General features: G+C 44.4%; 1 pseudogene and 1 gene segment (V, D, J or C); one reads left to right on the top strand and one right to left on the bottom strand.

The window, feature by feature from the left end:
* Positions 1 to 371: 371 nt before the first annotated feature.
* On the top strand, positions 372 to 5,564 carry LOC144484661 (Ig heavy chain C region-like). The segment is given in 5 exon segments: positions 372 to 534; positions 1,819 to 2,118; positions 3,092 to 3,403; positions 4,321 to 4,629; positions 5,131 to 5,564. Coding segments are annotated over 5 exon segments (1,476 nt in total).
* A 9,538-nt stretch (positions 5,565 to 15,102) lies between these two features.
* Positions 15,103 to 19,349, bottom strand: part of LOC144484660 (uncharacterized) — a 52,633-nt pseudogene continuing 48,386 nt past the window's right edge.

The raw sequence follows: 19,349 nt of genomic DNA, 5'->3' as shown, positions 1-19,349 counted from the left end.
CCATCCCCCCGCCCCCCCCCCCCCCCCACTTACTCACTCGCATTCACTCACTCACCCTCACGCACTCACATTCTCTCACTCACACTCGCTAAACCTGTGTGTGGAGGTCTGCAACGAGAGAGAAGAAAGATCTCAAGCGGCAGTTTGGTGTTCAAATGTGGGAGCTGCCCTGGGAATGTGGAGAGCTGGAGGGAATCCCTGGGGGCTCAGGGCCAAGGACAATGGCAAAGAGCCGGGGAGAACAGGAGGCGTGGTAAAGGGCAGAGAGCTGGGGGGGGGGGGGGGGGGGGGAGGGCACAGAGTCTGGGGAAAGGGCCGAGAGCCGGGGGAAAGGGCAGAGAGCCAGGAGAAAGGGCAGAGAGCCAGGAGAAATGGGAAAGAGCGCCAATGGAAAGGGCAGGGAGCCAGGTGAAAGGGCAGAGAAACAGGAGAAAAGGCAGCGAGATGGAGGAAATGGCAGAGAGATCAGGGAAAGAGGAGAGAGCCAGGATAAAGGGCAGGGAGGCCGGGGAAAGGACCGAGAGCCGACGAAAAGTGCAAAAGAGCCCTGGGGAAAGGGCAGAGAGTCAGGGGGAAAGACAGAGAGTCAGGGGGGAAGGGCAGAGAGCCGGGGGAACGGGGAAAGAGAATAGTGAGCAGGGACAGAGGGCGGAGAGCTGGGGGAAACGGTAGGGAGCTGAGGGAAAGGGCAGAGAGCCGGGGGAGAGGGCACAGAGCTGGAGGGAAGTGTAGAGAGCCAGGTGGAAGCGCAGAGAGCCGGGTGTAAGGGGAAATGAGCCACAGGGAATGGCAGAGAGCCAGAGGAAAGGGCAGAGAGGCGGGGAAAATGTGCAGAGAGTGGGTGATCGACGGGCGGAGTGAGGAGGTGCAAAATAGAGCGAGCACCACAACCAGATCATCTGTAATCTCAGTGAACAACGGAGGTGACGTCAGGGTCCGAATGGCCAACTCTTGCTATTAATGTATGGCCCTTCAATTAGTCAATGTTGCAATTATTTGAATTTGTAATCACATTCAGAGTTTCCTGGTCATTCAGTAAGTATTCATTCCGAAGGTATTTCTGAAGGAAAGTCACTGATCTTCGTTTTATGGAGTGAGAGGCAGTGAGTTGGAGCGAGGAAGGGGATTCAGTCAGTTTGAACACAGGCAATATCCAAAAATTACAATGTGGAGATGCCGGCGTTAGGCTGGGGTGGGCACTGTAACGAGTCTCACAACACCAGGTTAAAGTACAACAGGCTTATTTGGAATTGCGAACTTTTGGAGCTCTTTCATCAGGTGAGTGGATGATATGAATGAAGAGACAACTTATTCATCACAAAGTGCTGTCGTTTGAGAAATAGGTAGTGCTTGAAATAATGGAGAAAATCTTTACTCTTCTCTGTTAATCCAATGAATGGTATGTCATTACGATGACATCAAAATGTTTTTTGTCTTTCCAATCTGATAGAGGTGGAGACAGTGATGTGAGTTTCTACAAAGATGGCGATTCCCAAATGATAGGAGTAACAGAAGCTCAAAGGTGTGCGTAGGTCTTAATCGGGAAATATTAACTTAAGTTCATTATTCTAGTCAAATTGTGACGTTGAAACATAAAAAATAGAAGCAGGAGGAGGCCATTCGGCCTTTTGACCCTGCTCTACCATTCACTTTGATCACGGCTCATCAATATCCTGACCCCGCCTACTACCCATATCCACTGATCCCTTTAGCCCCAAGAGCTATACCTAATATAGAAACATACTTGTATAAATATGTTTGATTAATTAATAAATGCAGGTAAGAGTCTAACTTATTTAATCGACTATTCTTTCCCAGTGACACCGTCTCCGCCCACTCTCTACATCCTCGGTTCTTCCTGTCAGCAACACAACTCCGATGGCTCCATCACCTACGGCTGCTTGGCGATGGACTACTCTCCAGATGTCTCCAAACTGACCTGGAAGAAAAATGGGCAGCTGATCACCTCTGGATTTAAGACTTACCCGTCAGTGAGAAACGCGAAGGGAACCTATACCCTGAGCAGCCAGTTAACCATCACCCAGTCAGTGGGAGAGTGCAGCAAAATCAACTGTGAGGTTCGACACAGCGGCTCAGTCAAGAGCATTGGAATGCAATGTAAGTGTTGTGGAACTTGGGCAAGACAGGAACTCGCCGATTGAACTGTATAAGGCCTTAGTTATAACTGATCTGTAGCATTCTGAAAAAAATGAATGATGCAAAATCCAGGTAAGTGCCTACTGACTGAAACGTTGCTCAGAATCAAAGAACAATAGAAATGTTACTGTGCAGAATGAGGCCATTTAACCCATCATGTCTGTGCTGGCCAAAAGGGAGAACAAATAAACTAGCCAGACAAGTTAAGCCTATTTTCCAGCCCTTGCTCTGTAGCATTGCAGGTTAAAGCACTTGAGATGCAGACCCAGATACCTTTTAAATGACCATGCTCCCTGGTAATTGAGCCCTCCACTTGGGGAATGAATTATTTCAGCCTATGTCCCTTATAATTCTGTGAACCACAATTATGTCACGCCTCAGCCTCCTCTTTTCCTAAGGAGAACAAACCCTGTCTATCCAATCTCGCCTCATGGCGGCAATTTTCAGTCCCTGGCAACATTCTTGTAAACCTCATCTCTCTCCAGAGTCATTACGTTATTCCTGCAACGTGGTGACCAGAACTGTACAGCAAACTCCAAACGTGGCCTAACTAGGTTTTATGCAGCTCCATCATTGCATCACTGTTTTTGTATTCAATATCTCACAATAATAGAGGAACTAATCCGATATGCTTTCTTGGTCAACTTTTCCAGCTGCCCTACCATCTACAAGGACCTGTGGACATGCACTCTAAGGTCTTGCATTTCCTCAATCCCTTTTAACATTCCAGTTTATTGCCTTGCTTTTTTTTCCCTCCCCAAATGCATTGTGTGGCACTTTTGACGGTTGAATTCCATTCGCCATTTCCCTGCCAATTCAACCAAACCATGGATATAATTCTCAAATCGGCAGCTATGGTGCTAAAATAAAATAACTAAATTTAATTGATGTCAATTGAATCTTCAAGTAACGTCTGAACATTTGTTTGTTGAAGGCCCACGCGTTCTCCCCCCAACCGTTATCCTCACCGTGAGTTCCAGTGAAGAAATCACCAGCAGAAAATTTGCAACCATCGTCTGTTCAATCATCGATTTCCAGCCAAAGTCAATGACGGTAAAGTGGCTGAAGAATGGACAACCCATGGATTCAGGAATTGTCACCTCTCCCGCCTGTGAAGTGAACGGGAAATTCTCGGCCAGCAGTCGGTTGACAGTCTCCGCTCAGGAATGGTTCAGCAAAGCGGTCTACACCTGCCAGGTCACTCATCAAGGATTCACTCAGAGTCAGAACATCAGCGGATCTCTGGGTAAGAGACTCAAACCGAGAAAAAAATTATTCCGCTGTTAATCGAAATTAGGGATCTATTAAAGTTAATACAAAGCATAGAACAACTTCTAAGTTATTGTCATGTAGTTTGCTGCATTGGGACAGTGCCCCATTCAGAACTTCATCACAACATCAATTTTTGTTATTCCTTCATGAGATGTGCATTTGTGGCCCATCCCGGAGGCCACTTAAGTGTCAACCACGTTACTGTGGATCTGGAGTCACATGCATGCCAGGCCAGATAAAGACAACAGATTTACTTTTCTAAACGGCATTCGTGAACCAGGTGGGTTTTTACAACAACGGCTTCATGATGATCATTTGACTTTTAATGATAGATTTTTACTAAATTCAAATTTCACCATCTGCAGTGGTGAGATTCGAATCTGTGTCCCCAGAGTCGTGCCCTGGGTTACAAGACCATTGGCAACACCACCATGCCACTGTCTCCCCTTGAAATAGTGTTCCCTTCCATTTTAAAGTAACATAGTAAGCGAGGTGGTCTTGATGTCAGCTTTTTCCTGAGACAGCCGGTAAGATTTGGAGAGACAGTCGGTGTCGGACTGTTTCACAGGTCACAGCATAGGGGTAAAATATTGGGAAGTGTATCCACCCTACTTATAAACTAACTGCCAGTACTTGGTTCCTGAGTTCAGGAATGCTATATTTGTTGGGGAATACTGCAATGTTGATTCATGAGAATGATACCGCTGCTAAAATACTTGAACAAAAAGAGAATAATTTCACAGAGCAGGCTGGTTTTCCATCCTCCATAGAGGCTGAAAGGTGATAGTTAGAGGTTGATATATCGAAGGCAACTTCGTCTCCTTCAGGCTGAAGACTGCTGTCCTGCTTCTGAAGAGGGAACTAGGGTTGATTTTCATTTTTCATTCACAGATACTCCCCAGTGCCCTGATACCACAGTGACGATACAGCCCCCGCCAATAGAACAGGTCTTATTGGAGGCGACCGTGACCTTAACCTGCATCATTTCTCATGCTCCCTATGGAGTCAATGTGTCCTGGATCCGAGACAGGAAGTATTTGAAATCAGAGATTGCCGAAAAGCCAGGAGCGGATCCTGACAGCGTGGTCAGCAACTTAAACGTCTCGACACAAGCCTGGCTGAGTGCGGCTGTGTTTGACTGCGTGGTGAGCCATCAGGATCTGCCGACTCCTTTAAGAAAATCCATCCACAAGGAAACAGGTGAGCTGAGAGTTTGAAGCAATAAATGCGTCACTGTGTCTATTTCCAGTGTCAGTGGACTGGTCAATATTCAGTATTCAGTGCATTAATGGTGTCCCCTGAGTGGAAACTCTACTAACTAAAAACTGGGGGTTGTAGATATTTTTACGGGGAAATTTGATGTGTTGATGAATGAAAAGTGAACTGAAGGCGATGTTATTGGGTTGAGATCGAATAACGAGGGAGGAGCCTGATGTGGAGCATAAAAACCAGAAAAACAAAAATAAAGCCGATCAGTTGGGCCGAATAGCCTGATTCTGTGCTGTAAAATTTCTGAAACTTCCCAGTCCAGCCCCCTGAGTTATTTGAGAAAATAATTGTGTTCACCTCTGCTCCAAACTGGAAGTCAAAAATGGAAACATTTAAAATCGAAATGAAGCACATTTTTCTGATACCTAGCCAGTGGTTACAGTCTCTCCGGAATTCTCCAGTTTATTGACATTTATTGTACATTTTCTGCAGATCCAAATCCGCGGGAACCGTCCGTCTCTGTCCTCCTGCCCTCGGCAGAAGAAGTCTCCGCCCAGAGATTCGTCTCCCTCAGCTGCTTAGTGAGACGTTTCTCCCCTCGAGAGATCTTCGTCAAGTGGACCGTCAACGACAAGCCGGTGAATCCTGGGAACTATAAGAACACCGAGGTGGTCGCGGAGAGCGGGAATAGCTCCTTCTTCATGTACAGCCTGTTATCCATTGCAGCAGAGGAATGGTCCAGCGGTGCTTCTTACTCCTGTGTGGTGGGACATGAAGCCATCCCCTTGAAGATCATCAACAGAACAGTTGACAAATCCAGCGGTAAACCCAGTTTTGTGAACATTTCCCTTGCACTGATGGACACCGTTAATTCATGTCAATGAGAATCACTCGGTTACATTAAAAACTTCAATAAAAAGAATAAAATCGTTTTCCTCCAACGATAAATGAAATACCCAATTGCTTAATTGATTGGTTTTCAATTTTACTTCCACTATGTATCTTTGGTTTGAGTCAGGTATTTTCACGTCTCGGGCTCAAGCCTTGTTGAACCAATGCACCCAGCTCAGATACACCCTGGGTTAGAGACAGAGTAGAGCACATTCATTGCAGTATTCTGCAAAATATCTTCACCGACTTTCCTCCCACTGAGGAGAAATCTGACAATTTCAACATTTCTGACAAACAAACACAATTTACATCTCGGTGTTCCTGCTTCTCTCGTTGTCCATGCCTTTACCATTGATGTCAGCTTTAAGCTGCTGCACCACACCCACTGGGAACTGGAGTGAGGGTCACACAGAAACATGGAGCAACAATCCCCCCATCAGAGAGAGGGAGAGTGAAATTGTGAACATACCGGATTCCTACTCACCCAACAAAGAGAGGGGAGAGCCGTAGCTAACCCATGTACCATCACTTCCTCAATGAAAAGAGGAGGAATGTCATTATTTAATCCACTCACCACCACCTCGTCAACGGTTAGAACCATCAGGCACATTGCTTCACCGGGTAGAGAGAGGGAAATTATGAGCTCACTCCCTCCCTCTTCGCAAGTAACGTGTTTGGAAGGGACCAGCTCTCTACTAGAAGAACCCAGTTGCCAACAGTACAAATTAGCTTCTGGTTTATTTGCTGCAGAGTTTGAAGTATCATTATCCTAATCAATGTGATGCATATATACTTATGCAACATAATTTAAAAATGTTTCTGCACTCTTGTTCCTGTTAATCATGTCCTGGCATTGATTTCCCATAATGCAAATTGAAACAAATGATTGAATCCTCCCCGGTTTTTACTGTTCTGTCCCTGATGTTTCCGAGATGCATCAATGAATGATTTCATTCGTTCTCCTGATATCACCGTGCCACTCACATAAACTACATTCATACAGCAAAACATTGAAAATATGCTCCATTATACGTATTGTTTGGATCATTTTCAGTTAATGATTGCGGTGAAACTTGGAGCAACAGCTAAAAAATACACACACTGACAATACTCCACAAAACTGTCACAATTATAAATACACACATAAGCGCGCACACACACACACTCACACTCACACACATACACACACACACACACATCGACACAAATGCACAACTACACACACAAATACACATACTCACACATATGCACACAAATACAGAAAGACACATGTAAATATACACACACAAACGCATACACATACCCCCACACACATACATATACAGAAATAGGGACAGGCACATTCAAATACAGACACAGAAACACACAAATACACAACAGATACACTTTCACACACCATAGGTACACTCAATACTTGCACAGACGAACACACATGCAGAGAAACAAGAATGCACACACAAATGCACTCATGGGCAAAACATGCACAAACAGAAATACACACTTACACAAATACACCCACACAAAAATACACCCATACCCAAACACATCCGTACACAAATATACATAGGGACACACCCATTCTCTCTCTCTCTCTCTCACACACACACACACATACAGACGGACACATACACACACACACACACATACGAACACATAGACACGCGCTCTTGGACAAACAGACACTAAAACAACAACATACACACACATAATCAAATATGTACAAACGCACACATGTACACATGAAACACACAAGTACATACACATGCCCATACGCGAGTAGGTACAGACCCAAACACAAACACATACATGCATAGACACAATACAGACAGATACACACGCATGCAGACCCACATAAATACACAAGCACATACTTAGACTCAAATAAATACATATATTAGCACACGTTCACGCTGATAGGAATATAGATATAAAGACACACAACGTTATACACATTCACAAACATATATGGAAATACATATAAACAAATCACCAGACTGCATACAGAAGAACAGACAGCAAAACATTTACACACAAACATGTAGACGCAAACATTAACATGCTCATAGAACAGAACACCATAGCACACATTACTACACATCGAAACACAAATATACATCAACGCACCGTTATAAAGAATGTCAACACGTGTATACATACACTGACATGTTAACAGGCGTGCACACAGACACATGGAGAAACAGACGCACACAGAAAGGGAAACAGTAAGTAGTCACCTGATGAAGGGACAACGCTCCGAAAGCTCGTGCAACCAAATAAACCTGTTGGACTTTAACCTGGTGCTGTGAGACTACTTACTGTGCCGACCCCAGTCCAACGCCGGCAACTCCACAGAAAGGGAAAGAAACATTATTAGAGTGACAGAAATTAACACAGAGCAATAGGCATAAACACATGTGCACGCATTAAGAATGGCATTAATATATATTCATAGACTTCACACAATAATAGAGTCATATACACACAATGACAAAAGAATAAAATATGCGCACAGATGCAGACACACAACTACACAAATCAACAATCACAGGCAAATGTACGCGCACATTAACACTCATAATCACATATTAACTCAGAGCCAAAGATTAATGCAGAGCACGAGATGCTCATGCACACGCACACAAATGCAAAATCTTCAATACAAACGGTAGGCAAATGATGAAAGTAAAATTTAAACGTGACTTTTTAATGGAGATATCCACAGATTTATTATCCCAATGTACAATGAACAGATAAACACGCTGAGAAACTGAATTAAGCTCACGATCGACTAAACATTTCCACCATAAAGAAGCACAGATCGGAAATTACATCCCAACTCTTAAACAACAACATTCACAGTTTACAGATCAGTAACCATCTGTGAAAACAATCATTGATCAGTGAACGTTCCTCGATATCAGTGATAATACTCTTCAATGAGGGATAGTTCCGAATTGTTAAAAAATCAACTGATTTTCGAGAAAACATCTTCAGTGCTTTTTGACATGGACTGTCCAAGGAATGTCAATAAAGATCAGGTGTGAAAATAGTTACGGAGATCGGTTACTGAGTGTCCTGAGCGTAAGAGTAGGTATACATTGAAAATTAAGTTCAAGAATAAATGAACAGTTTAAAAAGGAGAACGGGGAAAAGAAAAATAACAATAAGATTACCTGGATAAACAAAGTAATCTAATTTCATATCCTGGTCTCCGTCCCCTAGACTCCACCGACCGCATCTGGATTGAAGACAATGAGGATGATAACAGTAACATCTGGACAACGGCTTCCACATTCATTGTCCTGTTCTTCCTGAGCATTTTCTACAGCACTGCGGTCACTCTGGTGAAGGTGAGATGATTGAATGCACTCACATATCAAACTGACAGAATGGATTTGAAAAATCTCTCAATGTTCCATTAAAAACTCTAACTTTAATATCCCGCATCATAAACAACTGCTTCATTATTGTATCTTTCTTTTACAGATCAAGTGATGGGTTGAATTTTGGAAGCTGCAGATTTCCCTCAGCTGATTATTATGATCTCCGTATGACAGAAATACAATATCTACTCTTGGTGACTCTATCAGTAAAATTCTCTCAGTTTATCATTCTGAATCTGTAACTGAGACAATCATAGACGGTATTTCAGTTTTCAGAGTGAAAAGCACGAGGCATTTTTTGTTATAATGTAATTGTGGTTAACAGTTTCCCCATAGTTTAAATATCATGTATAAATAAGAAACTTTTCTCATTCCTTATCCATATTTGTTAATTCCTCTTTCTATTAAGGTCCTGTTTTCTCTTTCTGGTGTATGTGACAGATGTACAAATATTGACGGATTCCCTGTGCATGTGTTGTGTTCTCAATGTGAAGCTCGATCGTTAAATTCACTTTTCTAACTTTAAAAAATAATGTCGCTGTAAAATATTCTCTGAATTTTTAAAATAAATATTGAATGAAAATTTAACCATCTCTGGCTTGGCTTAATTCCGTTTTCCAAAGCCCATCAACTCCGCCCCATATTCCATATTATACGGTTTCCCCTCTTTCCCAGACATGTCTGTCCCCCCAGTCCTGTGCGGGATGTGTTTGAACTCAAGGCCGTTCAGTGAAAGAGTCACTGCGCCACCCAGTGGCCAATCCGTATAAAGACACCTTCATCTCTGCCTTTTTATGATAAAATCCAGAGACAGAGCGAGTGAAGAATGAGAAGAACCTCGGTGATTTCACTCATAAACTGGTCTGCCACTGACCGAGTTTCAGGTAATTCTAAAAAGCAAAGGCTCTGTTTCATCAGAGGCCGATGCAGGACAGTGTGTGGCAGAAGATAGTTTCCTTTACACTGCCCCTTAAAAAAACTATCAGTGTCGCTGCAGCGTGGGTCAACAGTGTGAATCTCTCTATATTTCGTCCGATGGAATACTTACAAGGCAGACATGCCACAAGCTAGATAGAGAACACATACAGAGCAGAGGTGCAAACCATGAGGTGAAACCAAGAGACTGAGGTGCATTTCACATAAGCACATAATAGATTACAAATTTCCAAATTAAGGCGAGTGCTATGGGATAATTTGAGATGACCAATACTGTATTTAACTACAGACAATATAAAACTCACGTGGCAGATATCTCTGTGTAAGGACGGAACATTTATTTAAAACAAAAACAGAACTATCAGCTGCTTGGAGATGACCAAAAGGGTTAAGTCGCTCTGGAACCGAGCGGCAGGATCTTTCCGATGCATCTAACGTGTACCATCAATAACAGATCAATTATAGATTTTCGTACCGATCGTTCCGACCTCATATTAGTTTCAGAATCAATTACGTTCAGTAAACATACATCAATAATAATTCCTGACAAGTTGCTCAGCCAATCGCATTTGACAACATAGCATAATGATATCTCCTTCATCCATTTAAATCGGAGGCTGACTCATCTGGAATCAGTATCTGGGAGAATCAGGAAGGTGAGATAGAGTCATAGAGTCACAGAGGTATAAGCATGCAAACAGGGCCTTCGGCCCAACATGTCAATGCCGCCCTTTTTAACGACAAAGCTCGTCCTAATTGCCCGTGTTTGGCCCATTACCCTCGATAGCCATTTAACTCTCTATGCACTTTTGAAAAGACTGTCTGGCAGCTTGTTCCAGACACTCACCACCCTCTGTGTGAAAGAATTACCCCTCTGGACCCCTTTCTATCTCTCCCCTCTCACCTTAATCTTATGCCCTCTAGTTTCAGACTCCCCTACCTTTGGGAAAATATATTTACTATCTAGCTGATCTGTGCCCCTCATTATTTTATAGACCTCTGTAAGATCACCACTCAGCCTCCTACGCTCCAGAAATAAAAAGCCCCAATCTATCCAACCACTCATTATAATTTAAACCATCAAGTCCTGGTAGCATCCGAGTAAATCTTTTCTGCACTCTTTCAAGATTAATAATACCCTTCCTATAATAGGGTGACCAGAACTGCACAAAGTATTCCAACTGTGGCCTTACCAATATTTTGTATTGTCTCCAGACAGAACAACCTCTGTCTGGAGACAATACACATCTCTTTAACCTGTGTTTAATGCTCCCTCCATCCACATTGTCTGTACCTTTAAGACCTGGCTGGCTGTAGGGATTCGCATTCTAATCAGTATTCTGCAACTTGATTTTGTGTCTCTTTGCACTGTTTGAGAGCACATTTCCACTCCATCTGACGAAGGAGCAGCGCTCCGAAAGCTTATGGTATTTGCTACCAAACAAACCTGTTGGACTTTAACCTGGTGTTGTGAGACTTCTTACTGTGTTCACCCCAGTCCAACGCCGGCATCCCCACATCATGACTTTATCTGCAACACAAACAAACTGTTTTACTCACAGATGTGGGACACAGGAAGAAGGTTCAGTCGGTGTGAAGCTCAACCTCCAATGTCACAAAGCCCACCCACTGATTGGCTGGAGTATAAGTGTCCTTCCGGTCTGTTTCTGAAGCCTCTGCACCCACTTCCCCGCCTCCCTGCAGCTCCAGCATCCACATTGCGCATGGGCCAGTCCGAATCCGCAGAGCGCATGCTCCACTCGGAATCAGGTACTGCGCCTGCGCAAGCGGCTGCTGTTGTGACAATGCGGCACATTCTCTCTCGCTGCGAATGCTGGGTAAGAGCACCGCCATAGGAAGGAAATAATTTCAACACAAAATTGTATTTTGTCATCCAATTACGGTCAGAACTAGAGGGTTAATATATAAAATTATTAAACCAATTGATACATCTCCCAATGTGCATTGTGGGATTGTTACTGGACGAGTATTCCAGAGACCCAGGGTCCTTTTAGAGTCTACCCCACTCTGTCGTAGGTTGCAACAAGATATAGTTGGGTTGGTCACATGGGCAGAACTATGGTAGACTTTGAAATATATCACCATTCCTTCACAGTCACTGGGTAAAAATCCTGGAATTCCCTCCCTAACCGCATTGTAGGTAAACCCACAGCACATATACTGCAGCAATTTAAGAAGGTAGCTCACCACCACCTTCTCAAGGGCAATGAGGGATGGCCAGCGAGCAACACCCATGTCCCACAAATTAATAAAAAAATATGTTATTTAACCTTGATAAGTGTGAAGTGATGCACTTTGGAAGAAGTAACAAGACAAAGAAATAATTAATGAATGGAAGGACACGAGGTAAAATCAGAGGAGCAGATGGATCTTGGGGTATTTATTCACTTAAGGTAGCAGAGCAGATGAATAGAATAAGAAGGCATATGAGACACTTGCTTTTATCAGTCGTGGCATACAGTATAAGAACAAAGAGATAATGCTGGAGCTGTACAGAATGTTGGTTAGGCCACAGCTGGAGTACTGTGCGCAGTTCTGGTCACCTCACTATAGGAACAAAGAACAAAGAACAATACAGCACAGGAGCAGGCCCTTCGGCCCTCCAAGCCCGCGCCGCTCCCCGGTCCAGGATTGAATCCTGAATCTAGGATCCCCGCCCAATTTTCCAGCCTATCTACATACCAATATCCTATCCACCGAGCTGTCCCTCACAGCTACGATGCTTTGTTCATTACAACCTATTAACTCACCCCCACCCCCCCATTCCAGACCATGTGATCTCCAGGGAGAGGCGAAAACCCAGAGTGAAAAACCCCAGGGCCAATATGGGGGAAAAAAATCTGGGAAATTCCTCTCCGACCCCCTGAGGCGATCGAAACGAGTCCAGGAGATCACAATGGCCCCGATCGGAAAATGCTTCCCAACCATAGTCATTTCCACTTCCACGAACACCATATGAATTCCCTGCCCCCGAGACAGGTTCCCAACTATCCGCAGTCTCGCTCTGTACTGGCACCAGCAAGATGATCATAGAATGAAGCCTTGAAACGAGAAACAAGGAACAATTAGCCCGCGCCGCTCCCGGGTCCAAACTAGACCACTCTTTTGTATCTCTCCATTCCCACTCCGTTCATATAGCTGCCTAGATAAGTCGTAAACGTTCCCAGTGTGTCCGCCTCCACCACCTTGCCCGGCAACACATTCCAGGCCCCCACGATCCTCTGTGTGAAATATGTCCTTCTGATATCTGTGTTAAACCTCCCCCCCACAGGATGTGATTGCACTGGAGGGGGTACAGAGGAGATTCACCAGGATGTTGCCTGGGATGGAACATTTGAGCTATAAGGAGACTGGATTGGTTTGGAGTGTTCAGAGCAGAGAAGGCTGAGGGGGACATGACTGTGGTGAATAAGATTATGAAGGATATGGACCGGGTGAGTAGAACCCTTGGTTGAGAGGTCAATCATGAGGGGATGTAGTTTTAGGGGGCCAGGCAAGAGATTCAGAGGAGAGTTGAGAAAAATCAGAGGGTGGTGGGAATCTGTAATAAACTGCCTGGGAAGGTAGTGGAGGCTGGAAACTTAACAACCTTTAAAAAGTATTTGGATGAGCACTTGAAATATTATAGCATTCAGATAAGGATATGGGACAAGTGCTGGAAAATGGGATTAGCATGGGGCTTAGTGGTAGCTATTGTTGGTGCAGACTCCATGGGTCGAAGGGTGTTTTCTGCACTGTATGACTATGACTGTAACTCTCGCTCAGTCTCTTTCACTCGAACAGCCTCTGTCTGTGTCTCTATCTATTTCCCTCTTTTGGTCTTTGTTCTATTTGCTCACTGTCTTTGTGCAACTAAATTTCACTGGACTGATTCCTGAGATGAGGCGGTTGTCCTTGGAGGACATTCAGTGGGATGAGTCTGTCCTCTCTGAAATTCAGAATCATGAGAAGTGATAGAATTGAAAAGGGAGGGAAAAGGAAGGATCAGGAAAGCAGCAAACACTTGATGTTGTTCCAGGAAAAGTGGAGTCTGGTGGTGTGGATGTCAGGTTTTACACAGCACATGGTCAGCCTGTGGATTCACCCAGGATGAAGAATCTCTGAATGATTCTACTCAAATCACCCGGAGAGGAACCTTTGAGACAAACCACCTAAGAAGGAGCAGCACATAAAGATATCCAAACACAGAGATCCAAACACACTCTCTCTCCCTGTCTCTTACACAGATATGGGCAAACATAGACACACACCCACACCCAGACAGACATCTTCATTCATAGACACACACCCACACAGATAATTCCAGCCCTATCATGTGGAGAATACAGCCCATTCTGACTAATACTGGAGATGAAATAACAGTGTCTTTACAAACCACAATGTTTGAGAAATTCAAGTAACCATGACCCGTCAGGGACAGTGAGAGTTCTGATGACCCATTTCCACTCCTTTCTCTAAACTTGAGTCTACATTGAACAACATCTGGAACAGCAGCAATGACAAATCACGAACACTGAGCTGCCTCTTGTCAGCCTGGGTGAAGAGCCCTGCTGGGGGATAGTGTAAATTACAGAACAACATCCCTGGGGAATCAGTGTCTCTTGGTTCTGGAATTACAGAAGATGCTAATTCCCCTCACATTGATGGTCCAGTTAATGAAGAGAATTCTAAGACAGGTTTCAAGCATAAAGAATATAATGTTGTTTCGACTCTGTCATCCTGGCCTCATTCATTACTGCTCCAATGTCCTGGGAAATGTGCTGCACCACCTGTTCAGATGCTTTCGCTGTGGGACTGAGTTCAGACAATCATCTCCTCTCACTGTAAACCACAGACACTGTTCATCTTTTTCAAAATGTGGATTCGAATCCGGGTCCCCAGAACATTAGCTGGGTTTCTGGATTAATAGTCTATCGATAATACCATTAGGCATCGCCTCCCCCAAATGTGTTCCCTTTAGAACAAAGAAGCTGAAATGGAGATTTCATGGATCTGTTCAAGATTATCGGAGTGGGGACGGGTGGTTTGATAGAACAGATCGGGAGAAACCGTTCCACTGATGCGGGTCAGTAACCAGAGGACTGGGATTGAAGATAATTGAAGAAAGACAGACTGGCATCAATATCGCACATTTCCCAACCAGCAGGAATCACAATGAGATCATTGTTATAATGAAGGCTGAATGGCCGAATGCTGCTCCTATGGCTTATGGTCTATTCCTTAGTTCCCTCGAAACGGGGATAATCCCAGCCTCCCAAATGAAGATGCAGTCATTCAAAAATTAAAACAAAGTTGATTTTTTATTTTATTTTTAACCCAGAATACTAATATCTAAATCTGCACTGGATATTGTTAACATCAGACCCCAATAAATATAGTTCAGTTCTGGATGTGATTAACAGCAAACTCCAATCTGGCTGGTGTGTCAGCACGTTGGATGACTGATTGAATCCTTTCCCACACTTGAAGCAGATGAATGGTTTCTCCCCAGTGTGAACTCGCTGGTTTACAGTGAGAGGAGATGATTGTCTGAACTCAGTCCCACAGTGAAAGCATCTGAACGGACTCGAGTGTGAACCCGTTGATGGGTCATCAAGTTCCCAAAACTTTTAAAGCACTTTCCACAGTCTGGGCATTTAAAAGGTCTCTCGTCAGTGTGAATTCGTTGATGGCAGATCAGGTTAGAAGAGTTAGCGAATTCCTTCCCACATTTGGAGCAGGTGAACGGGTTATCCTCAGTGTGAATCCGCTGGTGTGTCAACAGTTCGGTTGATGTAATGAATGCCTTCTCACACTCAGAGCAGGTGAATGGTCTCTCTCCAGAGTGAATTCGCTGGTGAATCAGAAGGTGAAACGACCGGCTGAATTTCTTCCCACACTCGGAGCAGGTGAATGGTCTCTCCCCAGTGTGAACTCGCTGGTGTGACACCAGGTGGGCTGACTGAGTGAATCCCATTTTGCACTCGGAGCAGGTGAAAGGTCTCTCCCCAGTGTGAACTCGCTGGTGTGACACCAGGTGGGCTGACTGAGTGAATCCCACCTTGCACACAGAGCAGGTGAATGGTCTCTCCCCAGTGTGAACTCGCTGGTGTCTCACTAGGTGGGACAACTGAGTGAATCCTTTCCCACACTCGGAGCAGGTGAACGGTCTCTCCCCAGTGTGACACCGTCGATGAATTTCCAGCTCTGATGGGGAACTGAATCCCTTGCCACAATACTCACATTTCCACAATTTCTCCCCGTTGTGACTGCATTTATGTTTTGACAGGCCAGATAAACGGCTGAATCCCCGTCCACACACGGAACACGTGTACAGTTTCTCCCCACTGTGAGCGGTGCTTTTTCCTTCCATGTTCAAAATCCAATGATACGCATATTACGATAAATTGGGCGACTCTGTCTGATCCTGATGTGATGTTTGGTTTCAGTTTTCCGACTGCAAATCCTCACCTTTGAATATGCTGTGAAATTGATTTAAAAAAGAAAAAAAGAGAGTGAGAGAGAACACACAAAAACACAAAGGCAGGTTGTGAAATGGAGCTGAATGAATCTGGTCATTTGTGGGGCCAGCACTGGGAAAAAGAGACCAAGAAAACTGATGGATTGTCATAAAAACCCAACTGGTTCACTAATGTCCTTCAGGGAAGGGAACCTTTGAGCCAGTCTGAACCTCTACAAGACCAGAGCTTCAATGTGAAGAGGCAGCGGATGGGCGGGATTAAGAGATGTGGGAGGAGAAGAGGTGAAGGAGTGGATACATCTACAACCAGACAGAAACTCCCAAACCCTCAACCTCCACCATTTAGAAAGACCAGGTTCACAGGTGAATGTGAACATCATCACCTCAAAGTCACACAGCATCCCGACTGGACTGAGATCCTGTCCTGGATGAGGAAAAGTTTCCTCCATTTAAAGAGTGAGAAACATGAAAGGATTGTCTTCAGTCCACGCTACAAACTCCACCCCGTGGACACTGACACCATCCCACTCTGGTGCTGAAGCAGGCTGTTTACAACCAGGTTCAAATATTTATTTTCTAAATCTGACTTTGCAGGGTCGACAAGGCTGTTTCCCGTGTCAAGGCCCATGCCTGGTCTGCCCATTTCCATACCTTTTTAGTAACTTTATACTAGTTGGGTATAACTGAGTGGCTTGCTGTGTCATATCAGAGGGAATTTAAGATTCAACCACGTTGCAGACCTGGAGATACATGTAGGCCGGACCAGGTGAAGATGGCAGATTTGTTTTTCCCTAAACAGCACTCATGAACCCAATGGGTTTTTATGATAATCAATAATGGTTTTTTGCTCATCATTAGCCTTTCAAATTTAAACTTTTATGAAATGTAAATTCCACCACCTGCCGTGGCAGGATTTGAACCTCGGTTCCCAGAACATTACCCTGGGTCTCACCCCCTCGATGCCCTTCCAACCACACACCTGTGCCATCTCCAAGAATGGGTTTCCATCGGTGAGGGGGCTGTGACCTCACACTGCATACTTCTTTGAAAACATGTATTGATATCCTCATAGCTATTTCTAAAATTATTAAAATGGGAGAAATAGCTGAATCTGTGTGTGTCTCTGACCCCTGAACAAATGGAGCAATCTGGGAGACACAAACAAACTCACACCTCACTCTCCCAGAAGCAACATTTTGATTCTGGATCATGTGAAACACAATTGTTCTCTGTGATCTCTGCACTGTAAATCTTTCCTTTCTCTGTCCATCTTCTATATCTGAATGCATCCATCATTATGAAGTGCTTTGAAAGGTTAGTCATGGCACAAATCAGTCTGGCCTCCCAGACTGCCTGGATCCACTACAGTTCACAACCACCGCAACAGGTCCACAGCAGACACCATCTCCCTGGCCCTGCACTCAACCCTGGAACCAGCTGGATAACAAAGCACCTATTTCAGACTCCTATTTATTGACTACAGTTCAGCCTTCAACACCATTATTCCTATGAAACGCATCTCCAAATTCCATGGCGTGGGGCTTAGCTCCTCTCTCTATGACTGGGTCCAAGAGTTCCTAACACACAGACTGCAATCAGTAAGAATAGGCAACAACACCTCCTCCACGATCATCCTCAACACTGATGCCCAACAAGGCTGTGTCCTCAGCCCCCTACGATACTCCTTATACATCTATGACTGTGTGGCCAAATTCCCCCCCAACTTATTTTCATGTTTGCTGATGACATCACCATAGTGGGTCATTTCTCAAACAATGATGAGACAGAGTACAGGAATGAGATAGAGAATCTGGTGAACTGGTGCGGTGACAATAATCTCTCCCTCAATGTCAACAAAATGAAGGAGATTGTCATCGACTTCAGAAATCGTAAAGGAGAACATGCCCCTGTCTACATCAACAGAGATGAAGTGGAAATGGTCGAGAGCTGAGTTTCTAGGCGACCAGATACCAACAACCTGTCCTGATCCCTCCAGCCAATGCTACAATTAAGAAAGCCCACCAACACCTCTATTTTCTCAGGAGGCTAAGGAAATTTGGCATGTCCGTTATGATTTTCACCAACTTTTATAGATACATCATAGAAAGCATTCTTTCTGGTTGTATCACAGCTTGGCGTGGCTCCTGCTCTGTCCAAGAACGCAAGAAACTACAATGGGTCATGACCGAAGCCTAGTCCATCACGCAAACCAGCCTCCCACCCCTTGACTCTGTCTACACTTACCGCGACCTCGGAAAAGCAGCCAGTATAATCAATGACCCCACACAACCGACATTCTCTCTTCCAACTTCTTCCGTCGGGAAAAAGATACAAAAGTCTCTGAGGTCCCGTGCCAATCGACTCAAGAACAGCTTCTTCCCTGCTGCTGTCAGACTTTTGAATGGGCCTCCTTTCATTAAGTTTATCTTTCTCTACACCCTAGCTCTGACTGTAACACAACATTCTGCACTCTCTCCTTTCTTCCTCTATCTATGGTATGCAAGAAACAATACTTTTCACTTCATACTAATGCATGGTGGCACAGTGGTTGCACTGCTGCCTCACAGCACTAGGGACCCAGATTCGATTCCCGGCTTGGCTCACTGTCTGTGTGGAGTTTGCATGTTCTCCCTGTGTCTGCGTGGGTTTCTTCCGGATGCTCTGGTTTCCTCCCACACTCCCAAGATGTGCAGGTGAGGTTAATTGGCCATGCTAAAATTCTCCCTCTGAACAGGTGCCAGAGTGTGGCGACGAGGGGATTTTCACAGTACCTTCATCGCAGTCTGAACGTAAGCCTACTTGTGACTAATAAATAAACTTTGAGTGACAATAATAAATCAAATCAAATGGCGCAACATTGAGTTACCACATTTGGAGTGTCTGTGAGTAAACTAAAGTTAATTCTCACTTAGAGTCACAGAGGTTTACAGCAAGGAAACAGGCCCTTCGGCCCAACTTGTCCATGCCACCCCTTTTTTTAAACCCCTAAGCTAGTCCCAATTGCCCGCATTTGACCCATA

This window comes from Mustelus asterias, unplaced genomic scaffold (genome assembly GCF_964213995.1).
Source record: "Mustelus asterias unplaced genomic scaffold, sMusAst1.hap1.1 HAP1_SCAFFOLD_122, whole genome shotgun sequence".
Taxonomy (NCBI): domain Eukaryota; kingdom Metazoa; phylum Chordata; class Chondrichthyes; order Carcharhiniformes; family Triakidae; genus Mustelus; species Mustelus asterias.
The sequence above is the reverse complement of the archived record's forward strand: the minus strand, read 5'-3'. Positions and strand labels throughout refer to the sequence as shown.